General features: G+C 33.1%; 1 protein-coding gene across 1 annotated transcript in view; it reads right to left on the bottom strand.

Moving 5' to 3' along the window:
- Nucleotides 1-4,870: 4,870 nt before the first annotated feature.
- The window catches only part of Tbca (tubulin folding cofactor A), a 66,810-nt gene continuing 52,761 nt past the window's right edge, over nt 4,871-18,919 (bottom strand). Inside the window, exons 3-4 of the mRNA XM_076857097.1 lie at nt 7,649-7,735; nt 4,871-5,121 (exon numbers count right to left, since the gene is read on the bottom strand). Of these exons, the coding sequence (XP_076713212.1) occupies nt 5,041-5,121; nt 7,649-7,735 (168 nt within the window). The 3' untranslated portion in view covers nt 4,871-5,040. The remainder of the gene's footprint in view (nt 5,122-7,648; nt 7,736-18,919) is intronic.

Raw genomic sequence — 18,919 nt, 5'->3', positions numbered from 1 at the left:
TTTGTGCAAGAATTGAGGGCATGGGTTTGGGGTGTAGCTGAGTGGTAGAGCACTTGTCTGGCATGTGAGGCCCTGGGTTTGATCTTCAGAACTGCATAAAAACAAAGTATTGTATTCATCTACAGCTAAAAATTTTTAAAGAGAAAGACTTGAGGGCATATTATTAATGCTAAGTGATTACACTTAACCATGATACTTTATATCTGCAGTGTGTTTGCGGAGTCAATTGCTTCGATCGATACCTGCAAGTTGGAGTGTATATAGGTAATTTTTATAACTATAATAATTATTGTTTTAGAGCAGTATTTTTCACAGATGGTGAGATCAACTAGTGGTCATAATTACTATTTTAAAATATGAAAGAGTAAAAAACCGTGAGGCAATATATATGTGTGTGTATATTTATGCACACATGTGTATGCTTAAGCACGCATGCACACACACACACATATGTATTTACTGGGTAACAATGGAAAATGTGTTTCTTGTTGTTTGTAGTCAAAACAGTCTGAAAAGCAGGCACTAAGTGTGTTAGTGAGGTGATGGAATCCTTTTTGGCATTCTTTATCTCACTCTAGAGGTTAGAGATGGTCTTTTCCTTTTCACTCAATCTATTAATGTTAATTGAGTGATTACTATAAGTTGGTTGGGGATTAGGTGTGTTGGGGCAATTTCTACCAGTTGTTACACAGTGGTAAGATTTTAAATAAAAGCTTAAAAATAAATTAACACAGACTCAATTACAACTGTTCTTAATTTAATGTGCCTCTTGATGGTCATGAAGTAGAAGTAAAATGTGTCAAAAATTCCCAGAAATAATACCTTCACAGAAGGTCAAGCTTCTTGTACTTCTCATTAATACCTGGAGAGAAATCCAGCATAAAAGTCTAGAGTTGAGAAAGGAATTATCTAAGGATATATTTCTTTTCATCTACTTGCTCATTGATTTCTTCTTATTTTTTAAAAAATATTTTTTAGTTGTAGTTGACACAATATCTTTATTTTCTTATTTTTATGTGGTGCTGAGGATCGAACCCAGGACCTTGCACGTGCTAGGCAAGCGCTCTAACGCTGAGCCACAATCCCAGCCCCTTGATTTCTTCTTTCCTGGGCTTTTTGGTAGGAAAGTAATTTTTTCAATGATCAAGACTCAGGTGCTGGCTCCAAAATTCCTTTTCAGAATTTCTTTTCTCCAGGAAAAATACATTTGTTTTTAATGTTGTTTTCATAAAGCTTTAATCAGTCAAATAACCATTTGCTATAATATATATGTGTATATATTTATATATAAATATATAACATTTATATACATTTATGATATATTTATATATACACACTATATATTATTACACACACACACACACACACACACACATATATATATATATATATATATATTTAAATTGGGTAGACAGAAGAAATGAGGTGTTATACATTTAAAAAATAATACTTTCTTTAGATGAAATTCTATTTGAAAACTAAATATACGCGCTCCTCCTCCCACCCCACAAAAGGTAACTTATTGTTCTTGTGCTTGATATAAACTGCAAAATAATCTAGAGAGTTTCAAGTCTTTTGATTTTCTGATCTCTCATATTGAGCCCCAGTATTAAATTTTACATTGTAATTAATTATAGTTTTAATTTTCTCAACTCTTCTTCTTCTCACCCCAAATACTTTTAAAATAGCATGTGATGTTTTAAGATAACATTTGAATTTAGAAATATACCTGACATGTTATTCTCCAGTGAAGTAACTTTTTGGAATATATAAATAAATTTTAAAAGTGAAACATTCTGGGGCTAAGGTTATGATTCAGTGGCAGAGTGCTTGCCTAGTATGTGTGAGGCACTGGGTTTAATTCTCAGCACCACATATGAATTAAAAAAAAAAAAAAGGTCTAAATTTTTTTTTAAAAGTGAAACATTCTATGCTTTATAAGAGGTACCTTTACATATAACACTAGGGAAGAATATTATTTTTCTCTTCTCTGATGAACAGATTCAACAAATATATGCTATGGTTTCTAGTAATCATTTAAACTTCCAAAATCAGACCAACAATACTACTACTGTTAAGTATTTTATAGCAGCAGAGTTCCAAGTTTTCTTTTCCAATTATGACTTTTAAAATTTAAATACTATTAGTACTATTATGGTTCATTATTTCAATGTTTATGTTAGGCTGGTGATAGAAGGTTCATTCATACACATGTTCTAGGTATACTAGAAAACTAAATGAGTCGTCATATATTTTTGGAAAGTAAACCCAAATGATTAAGTAATGGGTTTACAAATGTAATGGGAAAATATTTTGTGACAAAATATTTCTTTTCCAGTCAATCAAGATAATCAAGGTTTGGCTAAAGCCAGCAAATGTTGCAGTTGGCTTGTATCCTGCCACCTCTGTTCAGAGAGGTCATGTCAGTATCTTGAAATCAATCATAGTAGTAGTATTTACAATGCAGAAATCAGCAAAAGTCACAAATCAGAGGTTCCCCTCCCTTTTTGCCGCAGTCCTGCTGCGGCAAAATAACCGGGGGTGGGGGTGGGGTGACGAGCAACTTGTATAGATTGATACAGCAGGAGAGGGAGGCGTTTATTGTAGGACAACAGAGGTATATATACATTCCACACAGCTTATCTTAATTAACATAAACTAGATACAGCAGTCAACCAATAAGAAATCTCCACACTTAATGGCTCTCTGGCTCCACCTCACAAACCACTCCCCCTGGCAAAATGCCAGGCACCATCCAGACTTGTTTACAGACCTTAACATTTCCCCCTTTTGTTTAATTTAAATAACGACCATAGTGGTTTTTACACAAACACCATAAATAATCTGCTACAAGCAGAAGGGGAGGAAACAAAATGCCACAATACCAAGCCAATTGATGGCTCCATGCAAGAAGCCCTTGGAAAAATTATACCAGCAATGACACCGTTAGCAAAAATACCGAGTTACAATTTGTTGTAGATTACAGTTTGTTGTCTCAGTCCAGGTAAAGCAGTGTCTCAATAGATTAACTCACAGTCTAGGTAAATCACAGTCCAGGTAAATTCTGCAGGCAGCTAGCTTGATCCGAAGTCTCATCCGGTTTTCAGCAACACTGGAAATTCTTCCACCTTGGTCTTTACTGGCATTGGGACGAAGGCAGGAATTCTGGATGGCTAAAGAAAATCCTGTAGCATTCTACTAAGAAAACAACCTTCTGAACAATTTAGTACATTTGAAATAGGCCTTAGTGGCGCTCATTACTCATTAGCTTCCAGGTGTGGGAGAACCATTGTAGTTATTGACATTGGAAATGACCAAACCTCAGGGATGCCAGGCGCGTCCTCTGCCGCCAGACTGTAGAATCCCGGGCAGCCCCAGAAGGCCCCGGGAGAGTCCAGGGAGTGTTCCGGACTCAAACTGCCACTGGGCACAGGGAGCAAGAGCCTGCGAGACTGTGCCTCCAGGTCAGGTCTGGATTTGGGCTCTCGCAGTGGCGTCCCGCTGCCCGGGTGGGGGGGCAGGGAGGAGCCGGCTGCTGCCACTTGCAAAGTCCTTGCTGCGCCATGACCAGCTTGCGCACGTGGCAGCCACTGCGTTGATTCACGCACCCTCCAGTAATGAAAAGTATTCAGTAATAGCCTTTTGTTGCAACTTTTTTTCTGATAATCCTTCCTCCTCTGAACTTTCTTCTTTCTGACTAGAGTTCCCGGGCTTCCATTAACACATGCCCTAACTATTCTTGGTTCCACTGGGGTGCCTCTTTCCCTTATCAATTTACCTAACACCCCTTCCATATTTTCATCACAAAGACAATACAACATTTCAAGACAAAATAAGACACAAACATACTGTATCAATCTTCTCCATTTTCTCAAAATGGCCATTTTTCCTCTCGCCCTATCTGCCTAGGGACGAGCAGATTTGCTCCCGTCCTATCTATGGACGGGCAGCTTTTTTTTTCATCACTTACCCCTGAGTGTCCCGGGGCTCCCCGTAACGGGCCACCATCTGCCAGGGGGCGGCTGCAGCAAAATAGCCGGTATGGGGGGGGGGTGACGAGCAAATTGTGTAGATTGATACAGCAGGAGAGGGAGCCGTTTATTGTAGGACAACAGAGGTATTTATACATTCCACACAGCTTATCTTAATTAACATAAACTAGATACAGCAGTCAACCAATAAGAAATCTCCACACTTAATGGCTCTCTGGCTCCACCTCACAAACCACTCCCCCTGGCAAAATGCCAGGCGCCATCCAGACTTGTTTACAGACCTTAACACCTTTTGAAGAGTATTTAAGCACTTTCCAGCACATCAGCCTTAACAGTTATTATATTCCTTTAAAATATAATTCCTCATTGTTCATAAAGATATAAAAATTTTTAAATTTTCTCAAATTAGTTTAGAGTAGTGGAAATGTTACACTTTCATGGTGAAGGAATAAGTATACGAGGCCCTATCCACAGATAATTCTTCTTATTAGGGAATTGTGGTCTATTCAAAATTGCTTAAAATTTGGATTTTCTTCTTTTTTTTTTTTAAGAGAGAGAGAGAGAGAGAGAGAGAGAGAGAGATAATTTTTTAATATTTATTTTTTAGTTATTGGCGGACACAACATCTTTGTTTGTATGTGGTGCTGAGGATCGAACCCGGGCCGCACGCATTACAGGCGAGCGTGCTACCGCATGAGCCAAATCCCCAGCTCAAAATTTGGATTTTATCTAAAATCACAGTATCCTATTTATAACTCAATCTATGCTTATGAAGCCAAATATTTAAACTTCAGATGGAAATTCACAAATTTTAATTATGCATCAAGAATTTTTGATTTAATGACAAAAATTAATTTTGGAAAGTACGAAATAAACAATTTTATAAGATGGACTCATTTATTTGACACATTAAAATATGCAAATAAAAATGTATGCAACTTAATAAAAAGAATCACATTCTCATACTTCTTGAACACAGCAGTGGTCAAAAATAATGAATTGCAGAATGGACCCTAGGATTTAAAGTAATACCCCATACAGAAAAGTTTCAGGCTTCTAATTTTACTGAATCCAGTACTAAACGTGCTTCTTTATATTCCTCAGCTTCTTCCAAGTCTTTTTCAGTTTCCTGAAATGAAATACAGTAAAAAATTAGGCTTATTCCTCTCAAATTTCATTACTTTGTTATTTATTCAAATATTCCACACCCTTCATAAAAAAGCGCAAAAATTAAAGAAAAATGATACCAATCCTCTTCTAAATATACCACAATTCTGTTCTTTTTATAACAAGGAAAGAGAAGAAATAAAAGCTTGGTGTTGCTCCACTATAAATTCTCATATAATATATTCTCATTTATTTTAATTTAATTTTATTTATTTGGTGGGGGATACCAGGGATTGAACTCAGGGGCACTCAAACATGAGCCTTACAGGCGTGTGCCACTGTGCCTGACTTAGTCTCATTTAATAATACAGTTATCATAAAAAAAACTATCATAATTAAATAAAAACTCAGAAAATTTTAAAGAAAAATTTTACTCTCATTTTGTCATTACATCATTGTGCAAAAGAGATTCTTATTAAAAATTGATTTAAAGACAAAAAGGAGGGCTTTTTAATGTGCTACAAATATGATAACATTCAAGCCAAAATAATTCTCCAACTACTCACAATAGTAAAGATAGCTACTGATGTCACATCAGAGTTAAATACAACATTTGAATTAGAAAAGTAATTACTTGTTAATGAAGATTACATATCTCACACTAAAGGAAACAAAATACATCTTTCATCTTTTCATATTTAAAGATTGAGTTTTTCCAAGATACTGACATATAGGACATTTTTACTGATATATTATAATGATAACAGACAAATGAAATAATATTGTCTGAATTATACATTGGAAATTTTTTTTTAATTTTAAAATGAAACTATGGTCAACAATTCGTGTCAGGTCAATAAAAGATAGAGATTTTTGGTTATTATAGAAAAGAGGCAATAAAATATATATTTAATATAAAAATTTAAAGTAAATGAGTGAGAATTTGCTTAGCTTAGAGATAAGAATTTCTTAAACTTGTACATTACACCTTAAATATGTTTATATTCTCTGTCAGTAAATATAAGCTTGCACAGGACAGAGATACTGTTGAACATATCCTCAGATACAAATATGTATCCAAAGACATTTTTTTTTCTAAGAAAATTTTATATTATTTTCTCAGCTACAGCATTTAATGGTTAGGAATACAAATGGTGTTTTTCATGTAGTATTTTAACACTAATTATTTCCTGCTTTCTCTGTGTTCTATTCTAAAATTACAGATTCTTTTCTGGTAAGAATTATCCTGCCTTTAAAATGTTTTTATAGATAAATATGGAGTTTTGTGCTCAAACTACTGTGAAATATAAACTTTTTTCTTTTTTGTTTTTCTATAGAGTTAGTCTTAATTTGGGGGGCAAACAAATTTCATTCTCTTTCAAATCATACTGAAAAAGCCTTATTTTTGTCATATAAGGGTAAAACTATGAATCAGGAAAAAAGTTATTAGTTCAAGAAATACAAACATAAAATTAGTAAAGGAAATGACAGAATTCATCAATCATCAAACAGCAACAACAATGGCTTGTATATAGTATTATGTTTTTATCTCTATTAAGAAATAACTTTTACTTATAGTTAGAATCACTTACAAACTGAGTTAGCCACTGTATCACCAAGTATTTATACCAATAATATAACAGTGTTACCCACCTCCAAATTAATTTATTTATTTCTCTAATTGATTTCAGGTTTGAATCTGAAGGAATTCCAGATCCCTTAAATAAGGGCCCAGATTCACTTGAAACATCGGATCTTTCCAAATTTGAAACAGGCCAGGCAATGGTGGCACACACCCAAAATTCCATTGACTTGGGATGCTGAGGCAGGAGGATCCAAAGTTTGAGGATAGTCTCAATAACTTGTGAGACCCTCAGCAACTTAGCAAGATCCTTTCTCAAGGGCTGGGGTTATGGCTCTGTAGTAGAGCGCTTGCCTAGCATGCATGAGGCACTGGGTTTGATCTTCAGCACCACATAAAAATAAAATAAAGACATTGTGTCCACCCAAAACACACACACACACACACACACACACACACTCTCTCTCTCTCTCTCTCTCTCTCTCTCTCTCTCTCTCTCTCTCTCTAATATATATTCATTCATATATATATGATCCTTTCTCAAAAAATATAAATAAATAAAATAAAAATTAAAGGGCTGGGGATGGAGCTCAGTGGTAGAGTACCCCTGAGGTGAATCCATACTACCACAAAAAGAAAAAAACGAACTGGTCAACACATCCTTAATATGCCCCCAAAATGGTTTTCTGCATGAAAACCAATTCAAGATATTGTTGGACAATATTAATCTGAAGAATACCTGATATCAAATGCAATTATTTAACTAAGTTTAAGTAGAATAAACATGCTAGAAAACTACTTTTATTGGAGTCATAACTCAAAAAACAATTTAAGGTCAACTAATCATTTTAGTAAAGGGTAGGTGAATAAAAATGTCTTCACCTAGCTCTCAGTGTTAAATATTTAAAATTTTGGATATGTATGGATCGAAATTTTTTTTTAATACAAGACAAAGATCTTTACTTACTAAAATCTGCTGAAGATCGGTATATGCAGCTTCTAACCTGCGTTGGCAATCTGGGATCATCATCCGCGACTCTTGAAGGATCTCTGCCTATAATGAGAATTTATGTGTGTTTAGCTTATACCTCAATAAATATCTAATGATTTAGAAGAATCAGAAAAAATTATGTTTATGTTAAATGGCTCAATGTTTTAATTAAATTATTAGAAGTTAGATTATCATACTATAAAATCTACAAGTTTTAGAACTTATACTAAATGTAGGGTGTTTTTTTTTGTTGTTGTTGTTGTTGTTTTGTAATCACTTTCTCATGGTAAGTGAAAATTAACTGGAAAAGCTTTTCATAGAACATTTATTTTAAAAGGCTATTTAAAATAAACGATTTCCCCTGCTGTCACAAAGCACCTTTATCCAAAATGGGATCAGCTGGTTACATAAATATCTCCTGCATCTTTTGAGTAATAAAGAAAAACAGTGTTCAGATAATATCACATGGAGATAATTACTGCATGAAAAAAGTTATTGAGTTATTGATCACATCGTGTGCACCCTGCAGGAGGTTCTCACTGAAAGACAGAGGTAAAGAAAAATGAAAAGCAAAGACCAGCAGGTTCATATTTTTGATGCTTATCATGCATAAAAAGTTATTACTTATCCTTGTGCTTCATTTTAGTAGAAAGATTATTCTCCCCATGCAGTTTGAGCCAAATTACCAGTGTGGCACCCCTCTGAATCTGAACTTGCCTACTCCCCCTGACGACAAACACTACAGAATTAAACACAGGAATATTTATTCCACAGGATATTTTTGGGCTTAAAATTCATCATTCAAAACTGGACTATAACATATTAAATTACAAAGGAAAAAAAATCAAATCAATAACAGGGAAACCCAATAATTAAGTTAATGTCAAGTGTTGGGCCTAAAATAAAATGTTTTAAAAAACATAGTAGGGAAGCTTTATTTCCCTAGACTATTCCCCAAAAGAGACATAGATATTAATTTAACATTTATTCCCCAAAATTAGTGTTTGGTTAAATACAGAGACATGGGTTAAAAATCTAAACTTTTACTGAGTTATAATCTAGCTCATATGAAATAAAAAGGAAAGATATAATCTCATGGTAATAATACTGAATTTTAATAGAAATTAATTAATTCCAGTACCTTCATTCATTCCCTAATAGCTCATACTGTAAATAAAAAACAGAATTATAATATACAAGGACATTCCCCACTCATTCTATTTTTTTAGGTAGAATCTTATTGCTGAATTTTTAACTCTTTTGTTAATAAAGCATAGGTTGAAAATTTCAAACAGGATCATGACTTTACTTTCAGAGCTAATCATGCTATACCTAGACATTTGTAATCACTAAGTTATTTTTGCATATCTGATTAGTTTGAATAAGAAAAGTCAGTGGCAGGAACATTTCATATTTCTTTTTCTATGAAATGCCTTCAGAATACCTCATAGGAATTAACACAAAGAATTAGGTCAAATCCATGATAAGTTAAAATATATACTCATTAAATTTTTGTGAAAGCTTTAATGTTACTGAAATGCACTTTAGGCAATGTTATCCAAAATAATTTATATTCATAATTATTCCATTTATTATTATAGTGAATCTTCAATTAGTCTATCAAAAGAGGATTCTGGCTTAAGCAAGGCCTAAGTTCAGTGTCCTATATTCCATCCAAATGCATTCAATACATTCAGTTTGAACATACATTTTCTCTGTTGATATACAAAAGTTCTCTGTTTATCAACAGGTACCACATCTGCAGATTCAATCAAGAGTGGGTAGGAAACATTTTTTAACTGCATCTGTACTGAATATATAGACTTTTTGTCATTACTCCCTACACAGTACAATATAACAACTACTAACATAGCATTTACATTTATTAGGTATTATAAGTAATGTGCATAGTATACCCGAGAATGTGCACAGATTTTATGTAAAATACTAGGACATTATGAACAAAGGACTTAAGCATCCATGAATTTTGGTATCCACAGGAGGGTCCTAGAATCAACCCCTTGACAAAACCAAAGGATGATCACATTCATGCAAGATGACAATACAGGGAAAACAAAGATGAAAAAGAGAAGGTCTCTGTTCTCTAATTCAGTATAGGAACATAACCATGAAAATGAACATATAACATTGCATCAAGAAGACCAAGCTAAAGAAAGCCAAAAAAATAGCAATAACTATAATTTGGATATTGTGATCACATCTCCATCTAAGCCAAAAATTATTATACTTTCCCTTGTGGTAATGGGTTATAACTATCAGAAATAATTTTTTATTTGTTCTTTTAAGATATACATGAGAGCAGAGTGTATTTTGACATATTATACATACATAATTATAATTTATTCTAATTAGAATCCCATTCTTGTGGTTGTACATGATGTGGCGTTTCACTGGTGGTGTATTCATATACAAACATAGGAAAGTTATGTCTGATTCACTGTACTGTCTTTCCTATTCCCATCCCTGCTCCCTTCCCTTCATTCCCCTTTGTCTACTCCAATAAACTTCTATTCTTACCCCCACTCTCCGCTCCTTATTATGTGTAAGTATGTGTTAGTATCCACAAATAATACTACTAACATTAGTACATTCAGCCAGGTTTTGGGGGACTGGCTTATTTTACTTAACATGATAGTCTTCAGATCTATCCATTTACTCTCAAAAGTCATAAAGTCATTTTTTTGGCTGAGTAATATTCCATTGGGTATATATACACCATATTTTCTTTATCTATCCATCTGTTGAAGGGCACATAGGTTGGTTACACAGCTTAGCTATTGTGAATTGAGATACTATAAATACTGATGTGGTTGCATCATTATAGTATGCTGATCTTTAAGTCCTTTGGGTATGTACTGAGGAGAGGGATAACTGGGTCAAATGCTGGTTCCATCCCAAGTTTTCTAAGGAATCTCCATACTGCTTTCCATAGTGGCTGCATGAATTTGCAGTCCCACCAGCAATGTATGAATGTACCTTTTCCCCACATCCTCACCAACATTTATTGTTACTTGTATTCTTGATAATTACCATTCTGACTGAAGTGGAGACAGAATCTCAGTGTAGTTTTAATTTGCATTTCTCTAATTGCTAAAGATGTTGAACACTTTTTCATATACTTTTTTGATCATTCGTATTTTTTCTTCTGTGAAGTGTCTGTTCAGTACCTTTGCCCATTTATTGATTGGGTTATTTATTTATTTGGCGTTAAGTTTTTTGAGTTCTTTGTATAACCTGGAGATTAATGCTGTATCTGAGGTGCAGGTGGTAAAGACTGTCTCCCATTCCATAGGCTCTCTCTGTTCACATTCTTGACTGTTTCCTTTCTGTGAAGAAACTTTTTAGTTTCATACCATCCCATTTATTGATTCTTGATTTCACTTCTTGTACTTTAGGAGTTTAGTTGAGGAAGTTGGTTCCTAAGCTGTTATGACAAAGTTGGGCCTACATTTTATGAAAAATAATTTTAAAAAATAGTATATGAGGTATTATCTAGAGAAGACACCCCCTAAAACACTGAATTTGACCAAAGAAATATTATTTTTCAAAGTGTTTACCTTGGTAGGTAGCAATTATCTTTAAAATATCTGAATAAACTATTAGTTTATTCTAATTCTGTCTCAGCTAAACTCAGGATCTTAGCACAGATTAGGAGGAAAAGAGAACTTAGGGGGATACAACAGGCTACAGTTCCACTGATAACTAATTTAAAAAAAAAAGATATGAATTTTTAAGGTAATTATTCAAATAAAATGGAAGTTGGGGTGGTTAGGTTACAACAATAAACAAACTGTTGAACCAAAATTCCAGCCACTTTCCTTTATGGTTAAATGTACATAAATCAGAAAAAAAATGTTCTTATTGAAGGACTTTCATTTTTTCAAAATAAAGAGTTCTGTGAAATAATACGACTAACATCAAGTTCTTTGGCTACTGCCTAATTGGGATAAGGTTTCTAGCTTTTTTAATATTTCATAACATTCACCAGGTGCTGGCTATACCCTATAGCTATAAAAAAATCTATAGATACTCTTGCAGCACATGATCTGGATTGATGCTGTGGCTATAAAGAATGATGTAAGGACAACTGAAAATTTTCAGTGGCACTGAGGATTCCATGGTAGTAAAGGCTCAATGTCAGCTGCCTGACTTTAAGGCTGATATATGGTAAAATATGAGAATGCCCTTGTGTGTAGTATGCACTGCAGCATTTGGAATGTTTCTTTGGTGGGGAATGAAGTTGAGTATCTTTTTATATGATTATTGTTCATTTTCATTTATTTTATTATAATGTTCCTATTGACATTCATGACCCATCTTTCTATTTTTTTTCTTACTGATGCATATAAATTCTTTGGAAATTAGCCTTTCATTAGTTATACGTATTGCAAATATCCCCACTTAAAGTGTACAAATAAATTTATTCATCCTTTCCTAAATAAACAAACAAACAAACAAACAGAAAAACTATAGGCACTCCAATATTGGATATCAGCTTCTCCTGGAAAAAATGGTAACCACATTAGTTTATCTGACTGAGTTCTAGAGTCATCCACAGATTATTAAAACAATGATTAAGTCTTGTCTTTTACATGTGGTAAAATGATATTGTGTTCATTTGACTTGTGCTTGAGGTTATTGCCGAATGGTTACAATTATAAGAATCCCATTAGTCAAAAATTATTTGGACCCTTAAGTTCTAATATATCAATAATCACTTTATACGTAAATAGTATGAATATACCAGTTTAAAGATAGAGATTTACTGACTGGAACCTATGCTATCTATAAGAAAGTCACTGCAAACATCAAACTTCAAACTCACTTCTAACAGAAAATTTCAAAATAGGAAAAGATATATTTCAAACAAACACTAAGAAAAGCAGAGTAGTATAATAACATTGCATAAAGTAGGTTTCAGAGCAAAATCATTACAGAGACAAAGAGGAATGTTACATTATAATAAAATAATGATTCATCAAAAAATATAGTGATCCTGAATGTATATGCACTAAACAACAGAGCTTAAAATATATAAAATAAAATCTGATAGAACTAAAAGGAGAAATAGACAAATCCACATATACATTTGGGGAATCAATACCCCGCTTTCAGCAACTGATCAAAATACTAGACAAAAAATAACAAAGATTTGGAAGAACTGGATAATACCGTCAACCAACAAGCTGTAATGGACATTTATACAACACTACCTCAGAAGAATACAATTCTCCACCTAAGAAAGAATACAAATACTTTTAAGTGCCTATGAAACATTTACTGCAATAGACTATATCTTGGGTCAAACAATAACAACAATAATAAACAAAGAAACAAAACCCCAAAATCCCAACAAATTTTAAAAATCTGAAATTAGTACGTTCTCCAACTACAATGGAGTGGAATTAGAAATCAGTAACAGAAGGACGGAATATCTTTGCTTAGAAATTAAGCAATGTACTTCTAAACAACCCACAGGCCAACAAAAAAGTCACACAGGAAATACAAATATATATTTTTAAAAGACACAGAAATATAAAATGAAAAGTCAAATTGTTTTGAGATACCACTAAATTGGAGCTGAAAGGGAAATTTTAGTACTAAATGTTTACATTAGGAGACTTAATTTGAGACTTTTTATTTCTATGTTCTTATTTCAGAAACACAAAAATGGAAGAGCAAAATAAACATAAAATAGAAGTAATTAAATAATAACAATAAGAGCCAAATCAATAAAATCAGAAACAGGAAAACAACAGAAAAAACAACACAACACCTTTGTTGTTTTTTAAATTAATGTGTCTCTAGCAAAACAAAGATAAGTCTAGCAGGCACTAGTTAATAAAACCAGTACCAAAACAGAAGATATCACTATAGATCCTGCAACCACTAAAAGGAGAATAAAGAAATACCACAAATAATTATAATCTTCTTCATAATGCTCACAAACAACTTAGAAGCAATGGATCCATTCCTCAAAAACTATAAACCACTTTAACTCAACCAAATAACCTAAATAGTCCTGTGATCATTAAAGAAAGTAGAGATGTAATATAAAAGTACTTTCCAAGCCCAGACTGTTTCATTAGATAATTCTATCAAACACTTAAAGGCTTAATACCAACATACACAAATTCTTCAACAAGACAGAAGAGGAGGAAGCACTTTTCAACTCATTTGAGACCAGTTTTAACCTAATCCCCCACACTAAAGATAATACAAACAAACAAAACAAAAACCTCCCAAAGACTCAAACCAAATACCAATATCTCTCATAAACTTAGATGTGAAAATCCTTAAGAAAATATTAGCAAAGTGAATTCAGTTACATATAAAAAGAATCATATATCATGATCAATTGGAATTAATTCCAGATACTCAAGACTGTTTCAATATTTGAAAATCAACCCATATTATCTGCAATATCAACAGGTCCAAGAAGAAATCTCAAATGATCTTACTGAATGACACAGGAAAAAAAAGTTGACAAAATTCAACACTCATTCATGGCAAAAATACTCAGCATACTAGGAATAGAAGGGAACTTCCTCAACTAGATAAATACTATGTATAACAAATGTACAGCTAACATATTTAATGGTAAAGACAATGCAAGATTGGGAACAATGTAAGGATGCCTACTCTCACTACTCTTATTCAGTATAGTTTTTTAAGTTGTAGCCAGTGCAATAAGGTAAGAAAAAGAAATAGGCATATGTATCTGAAAAGAATAAAGCTGCCCCTCTTTGCAAATGACATGATTGAAAGAAATAAGAAGGAATCTACAAAAACCAAAAACAAAAAAACCCCTCTGGAATTAATAACTGAGATCACTAAAGTCACAAGACACACACACACACATACACACACAAATAAAGTATGTGAAAATTGAAACTAGAAAAAATACCATTTTTAACAGCTCCAAAGAAAATGAGATACTTCAGTATAAATCTATGACAGATAAAGGATCTGTATGCTCAAATTACAAAATGTTTATGGATAAAATCCAACCTAAATAAACTGGAGGGACTTGCCATGCTTCATTGGCTGGAAATCTCAACAAAGAAGTTAGTTATCTCCAAACTGATACATAGATTTAATATAATTCCTATCAAAAGGTGTTTTATAAAAACAGAAGCCTATTTAAAAATTTACAAGGAAAGGCAAAAAACTAGAATCACTAAAACAATTTTTGGAAAAAAAAGAGAGAGAGAGAGAGTAAGCCAATACTAAGGCTTACTATGTAGTTATAGTCACAGGACAGTGCCATACTCTTAAAGGGATAAAGATGAACAGACCAGAAAAGAGAACACCATAATAGACCTACAAAAATACATTAACTGTTTTGACCAAGATACAAAAGCTTGCTTACTTGCTTATTTATTTATTTATTTATTTATTTATTTAGATACCAGGGATTGAATCAGGAGTACTTAACCACCAAGCCACATCCCTAGCCCTCTTTTTTTTTTTTTTTTTTTTTAATTTTGAAACAGAGTCTCATTAAGTTGCTCAGGCCTTGCTAAGTTGCTGAGGCTGGCTTTGAACTTGTGATTGTTCTGCCTCAGCCCCCTGAGTTGCTGAGATTACAGGCATGCACCACCATGCCCAGTTTACAAAAGCAATTTAATGGAGGAAGGATAGCCAATTCAATAACAGGTGCTAGAACAATTGGGCATGCGTGGACAAAAAGATAAACTTCAAACTAAAACGCACACCTTACATAAAAATGAACACAAATTAAATCAAAGACTTAAAATTAGACAAAAGACTTAAAATTAAAACACAAAACTATACAACTTTTAGAAAATCTTGAGAACAAAGTATGATTCATAAAAGAAAGTATTGATAAATTGAATGTTCACAAAATTCAAAGCTCATTCGGTGAAAGACTATATCAAGAGGATAGAGGTTAAAAGGTCAGATTATAGATGAATATTTGAAAACCACATATTTGACAAAGAACACATGCCCAGAATAATAAAAACTTCTTGGTGGGTGCTATGGTGCATGCCTGTAATTATAGTAACTTGGGAGGCTAAGGCAGGAGAATCACAAATTTGAGGCCAGCCTCATCAGCTTAGCAAAACTCTCAGCAATTTAGTGAGACCCTGCCTCAAAATAAAAAATAAAAGGGTCAGGGGTTTGGCTCAGTAGTAAAGTAATCCTGGGTTAAATCTCCACCAAAAACAGTCTCAAAACTCTAAAGTAAAAATTCAAAGCATCCAATGAACAGAGATTCATTGAAGAGAACAGCACAATGAGATATTACCACTCAACTATCACATAGGTGATGGTTCAATACTAAAATTGAATAGTGACAATACTGAATGCTGGTAAAGATGTGGAGAAACTGAATCATTCACACACTACAGGTGGGAATACAAATGGTATAGCCACATCAGAAAAGAGTTTGGCAGTTTCTTTTAAAACAAACAAACAAAAATATACTACAATGGCCTAGCAATTGCACTCCTGGGCATTTATTGTAGAGAAATGAAACTTATCTTCTATTCTAGGCAAAATTGTATATAAATGTTCACAGTAGTTTTTTCATAATAGTCAAAACCTAGAAATAACTTAAATGTTTCTGAATGGTCAAACTATGGTACATTCATATCATGAAATACTACTCAGCAATAAAAAGGAACAAACTATTCAAAAGACCTCAGGGGAATTGTACTAAGAGGAAAAAGTCAATTTAAAAAGTTTACATAATGTAAGGTTCCAATATAAGTGATATGACATTGCTGAAATAGTGCAATTATATAGGGTTTGGGGCTAGAGAACATGAGAATAGTTATAAAGTTGTAGCATGAAGGAGCCTGGTGAAATTTCATCTTGATTTTGGTGGTATTTACATATGCTACACATGTGATAGAACTCCATAGAAATGAATATACATACAAACATGCAAATGATAAAAGTAGCCACTATAAATGTAGAATATGTACCTTCTGAGAAACTTGTTACAAGACATATAAACTCAATTGTGGCTGAACTATATTTATGGTTTTACAACTTACTTTTTTCATTTAAAATACAACTTGGATATCTTTCATGGTGAAGTATGGACAGATTTAACTTATTCTTTTAAATAATTATACAGAATATTATAGTGTAAATACTCATCATTGTGCTAGTCCTTCATTAATACTTATAGTATTTTTGTTTCTTTTGTTGTAAACAAAGCTTCATGTGATGTACTTACACATAAAGCTTTGTTCATTTGTGAGATTCTACCTGTAAAGTGAATTACTAGAAGAAGAAGTGTTAGTTCAAAGGACACATGATTCTAAATTTTAGTAGATACTGCCAAATTGTCCTCCTAATAGGTGATTAGAATCTTAATTTGTACAATAAGGGTGTGCGAGGGGCATTTAGTAAGCTGATTAATCTTGAACTTAATCTCTTCACTTATATGGTTTTTTCCAGGGCCCTGCAGAAGACCTTATTGTGTATACACTTTTAATCTTTTTTTTGTTAAATTAGTAAAGTAGATATTTTAACCACAAAAAAAAAATAAATAAAAAAAAATAAAATAAAATAAAAAAGGAAGTTATCCAGAAAAAAAAACCATGCAAATGAGTTCATATATAACTAGTGAAATATAACATCAACTTCATGGTTTGGATACTGTATTATAATTACACAAGATGTCAAAATTAGGAGAAGAAAAAAAAATTAGAAGAAAGGTGAATGGTGTATAAGACCTCCTCAAATATTTTTTGCAACTTCCTGAGAATCTATAACAAAAAAGAAGCAAGTGTACTAATAGAATAGAACACTGTTTATAAACTTGAGCATATATACCAAGAGACAAAAATATCTTCATGCATGACTGAAAATTATTTTCCATAATATTTTTATTATTGATTAAAAGAAAGTCTTGATATTTCTTGAAAAAACCTTGTGAGACCCCTAGTAAATTTTTCTTTGTCCACTGAGTTCTCCTAATATTAACCATATATTTAATGAAAAAATTTTCTCTTATATTGAGGAAAAAAATAGAAACATCTACTTGTAAACTTATATTTCAAATGAGTCAGAAAAAAAATGTGTTCATCTTTCTTGTAAAGACAAAATTCACATCAATGGAATTAATGCACATATAATAACTGCAAAGTTTTTGTGAGGAGCCTTTGTCCAACAATTATGCCAGTCCGCGTTGTAACAACACCTAGGAAAAGGCTGAGTCATGCCTCAGAAGAAATAACAGAGATATGTTTGACTGAATGCTATTACTGCTAAGCATTTCTGTTCAAGGACATTAAAAAACAAACAAACAAACAAACAAACCAGAATATCTCACTTACTAAAGACAAAAGCTTCTGTATCTGTCTTTAATTAGGGACTGGGGACAATGGAGAAGAGGAGGGACATCAGTAGCAGATGGCTAAAATCAACTGGGGCGATACATGAATGTTGTGTTAACTTGTTTTGCCAGAAAAGAGGTAGGCAGTAGAATAAATCTTTGATTGAGTGTTGTTTTGGCCTCTGAGGTTCCTAAAACTTCTGCCTAGTTACTTCATTAAAAGAATGAAAATAAGACCTAGTCCATTTGAAGTGGCAACCCACTTCAAGTAAGAAGTTTGATAGAGGACAACAGAATTATATGGGTTTATTATAAAACAGGGCCAGTAGGAAAGCCAGAGAAAAATAGACCCAGGCAAGAGAAGAGCCAAGGCAGTGAACAATGACCAAAGATGGCATTTAGCTCAGAGGAGGAAGATATCCAGAAATGTGCAAAAAGTCCACAAAATACAGTGCTTAAATTCCTTAATACTTTCTAAGAGTCACAGCAAATGTCAAGAAAAACATATTGACCTTAAAACTCCTGGGCAAATCAGGAACAGAGCATTCTCATGACACCCACTGTATATAATGAAAAGCATGGAATGCCCATAATACAGCTAAGCCAAGGAAAGGAAATTAAGCAAAACATGGGAAAGGTTGGGCTAAAAACAAATTTTCAGGAGACAAAACTGCAACTGGTAATGGTATATCAGTTGGTAATAGCAGCAAAATAGAAAAATCTATTGTTTTGTAACCAGATATGGGATGATATTTTTGAATGTTAAGTACTAGGTTGATTATGAATCTAACAAATGTTATAAACCATAACCACTGTGACAAGAGAATTTTAACACTGTTGGGATTGTAAAGGTGACTAAAGAACTGAATTTTTTTTTATGTCTACAGGTGCGTATGTAGTCAATGATAAAA

The sequence above is a fragment of the Callospermophilus lateralis genome, chromosome 5, assembly GCF_048772815.1.
Source record: "Callospermophilus lateralis isolate mCalLat2 chromosome 5, mCalLat2.hap1, whole genome shotgun sequence".
NCBI classification, from domain to species: Eukaryota; Metazoa; Chordata; class Mammalia; order Rodentia; family Sciuridae; genus Callospermophilus; species Callospermophilus lateralis.
The sequence above is the reverse complement of the archived record's forward strand: the minus strand, read 5'-3'. Positions and strand labels throughout refer to the sequence as shown.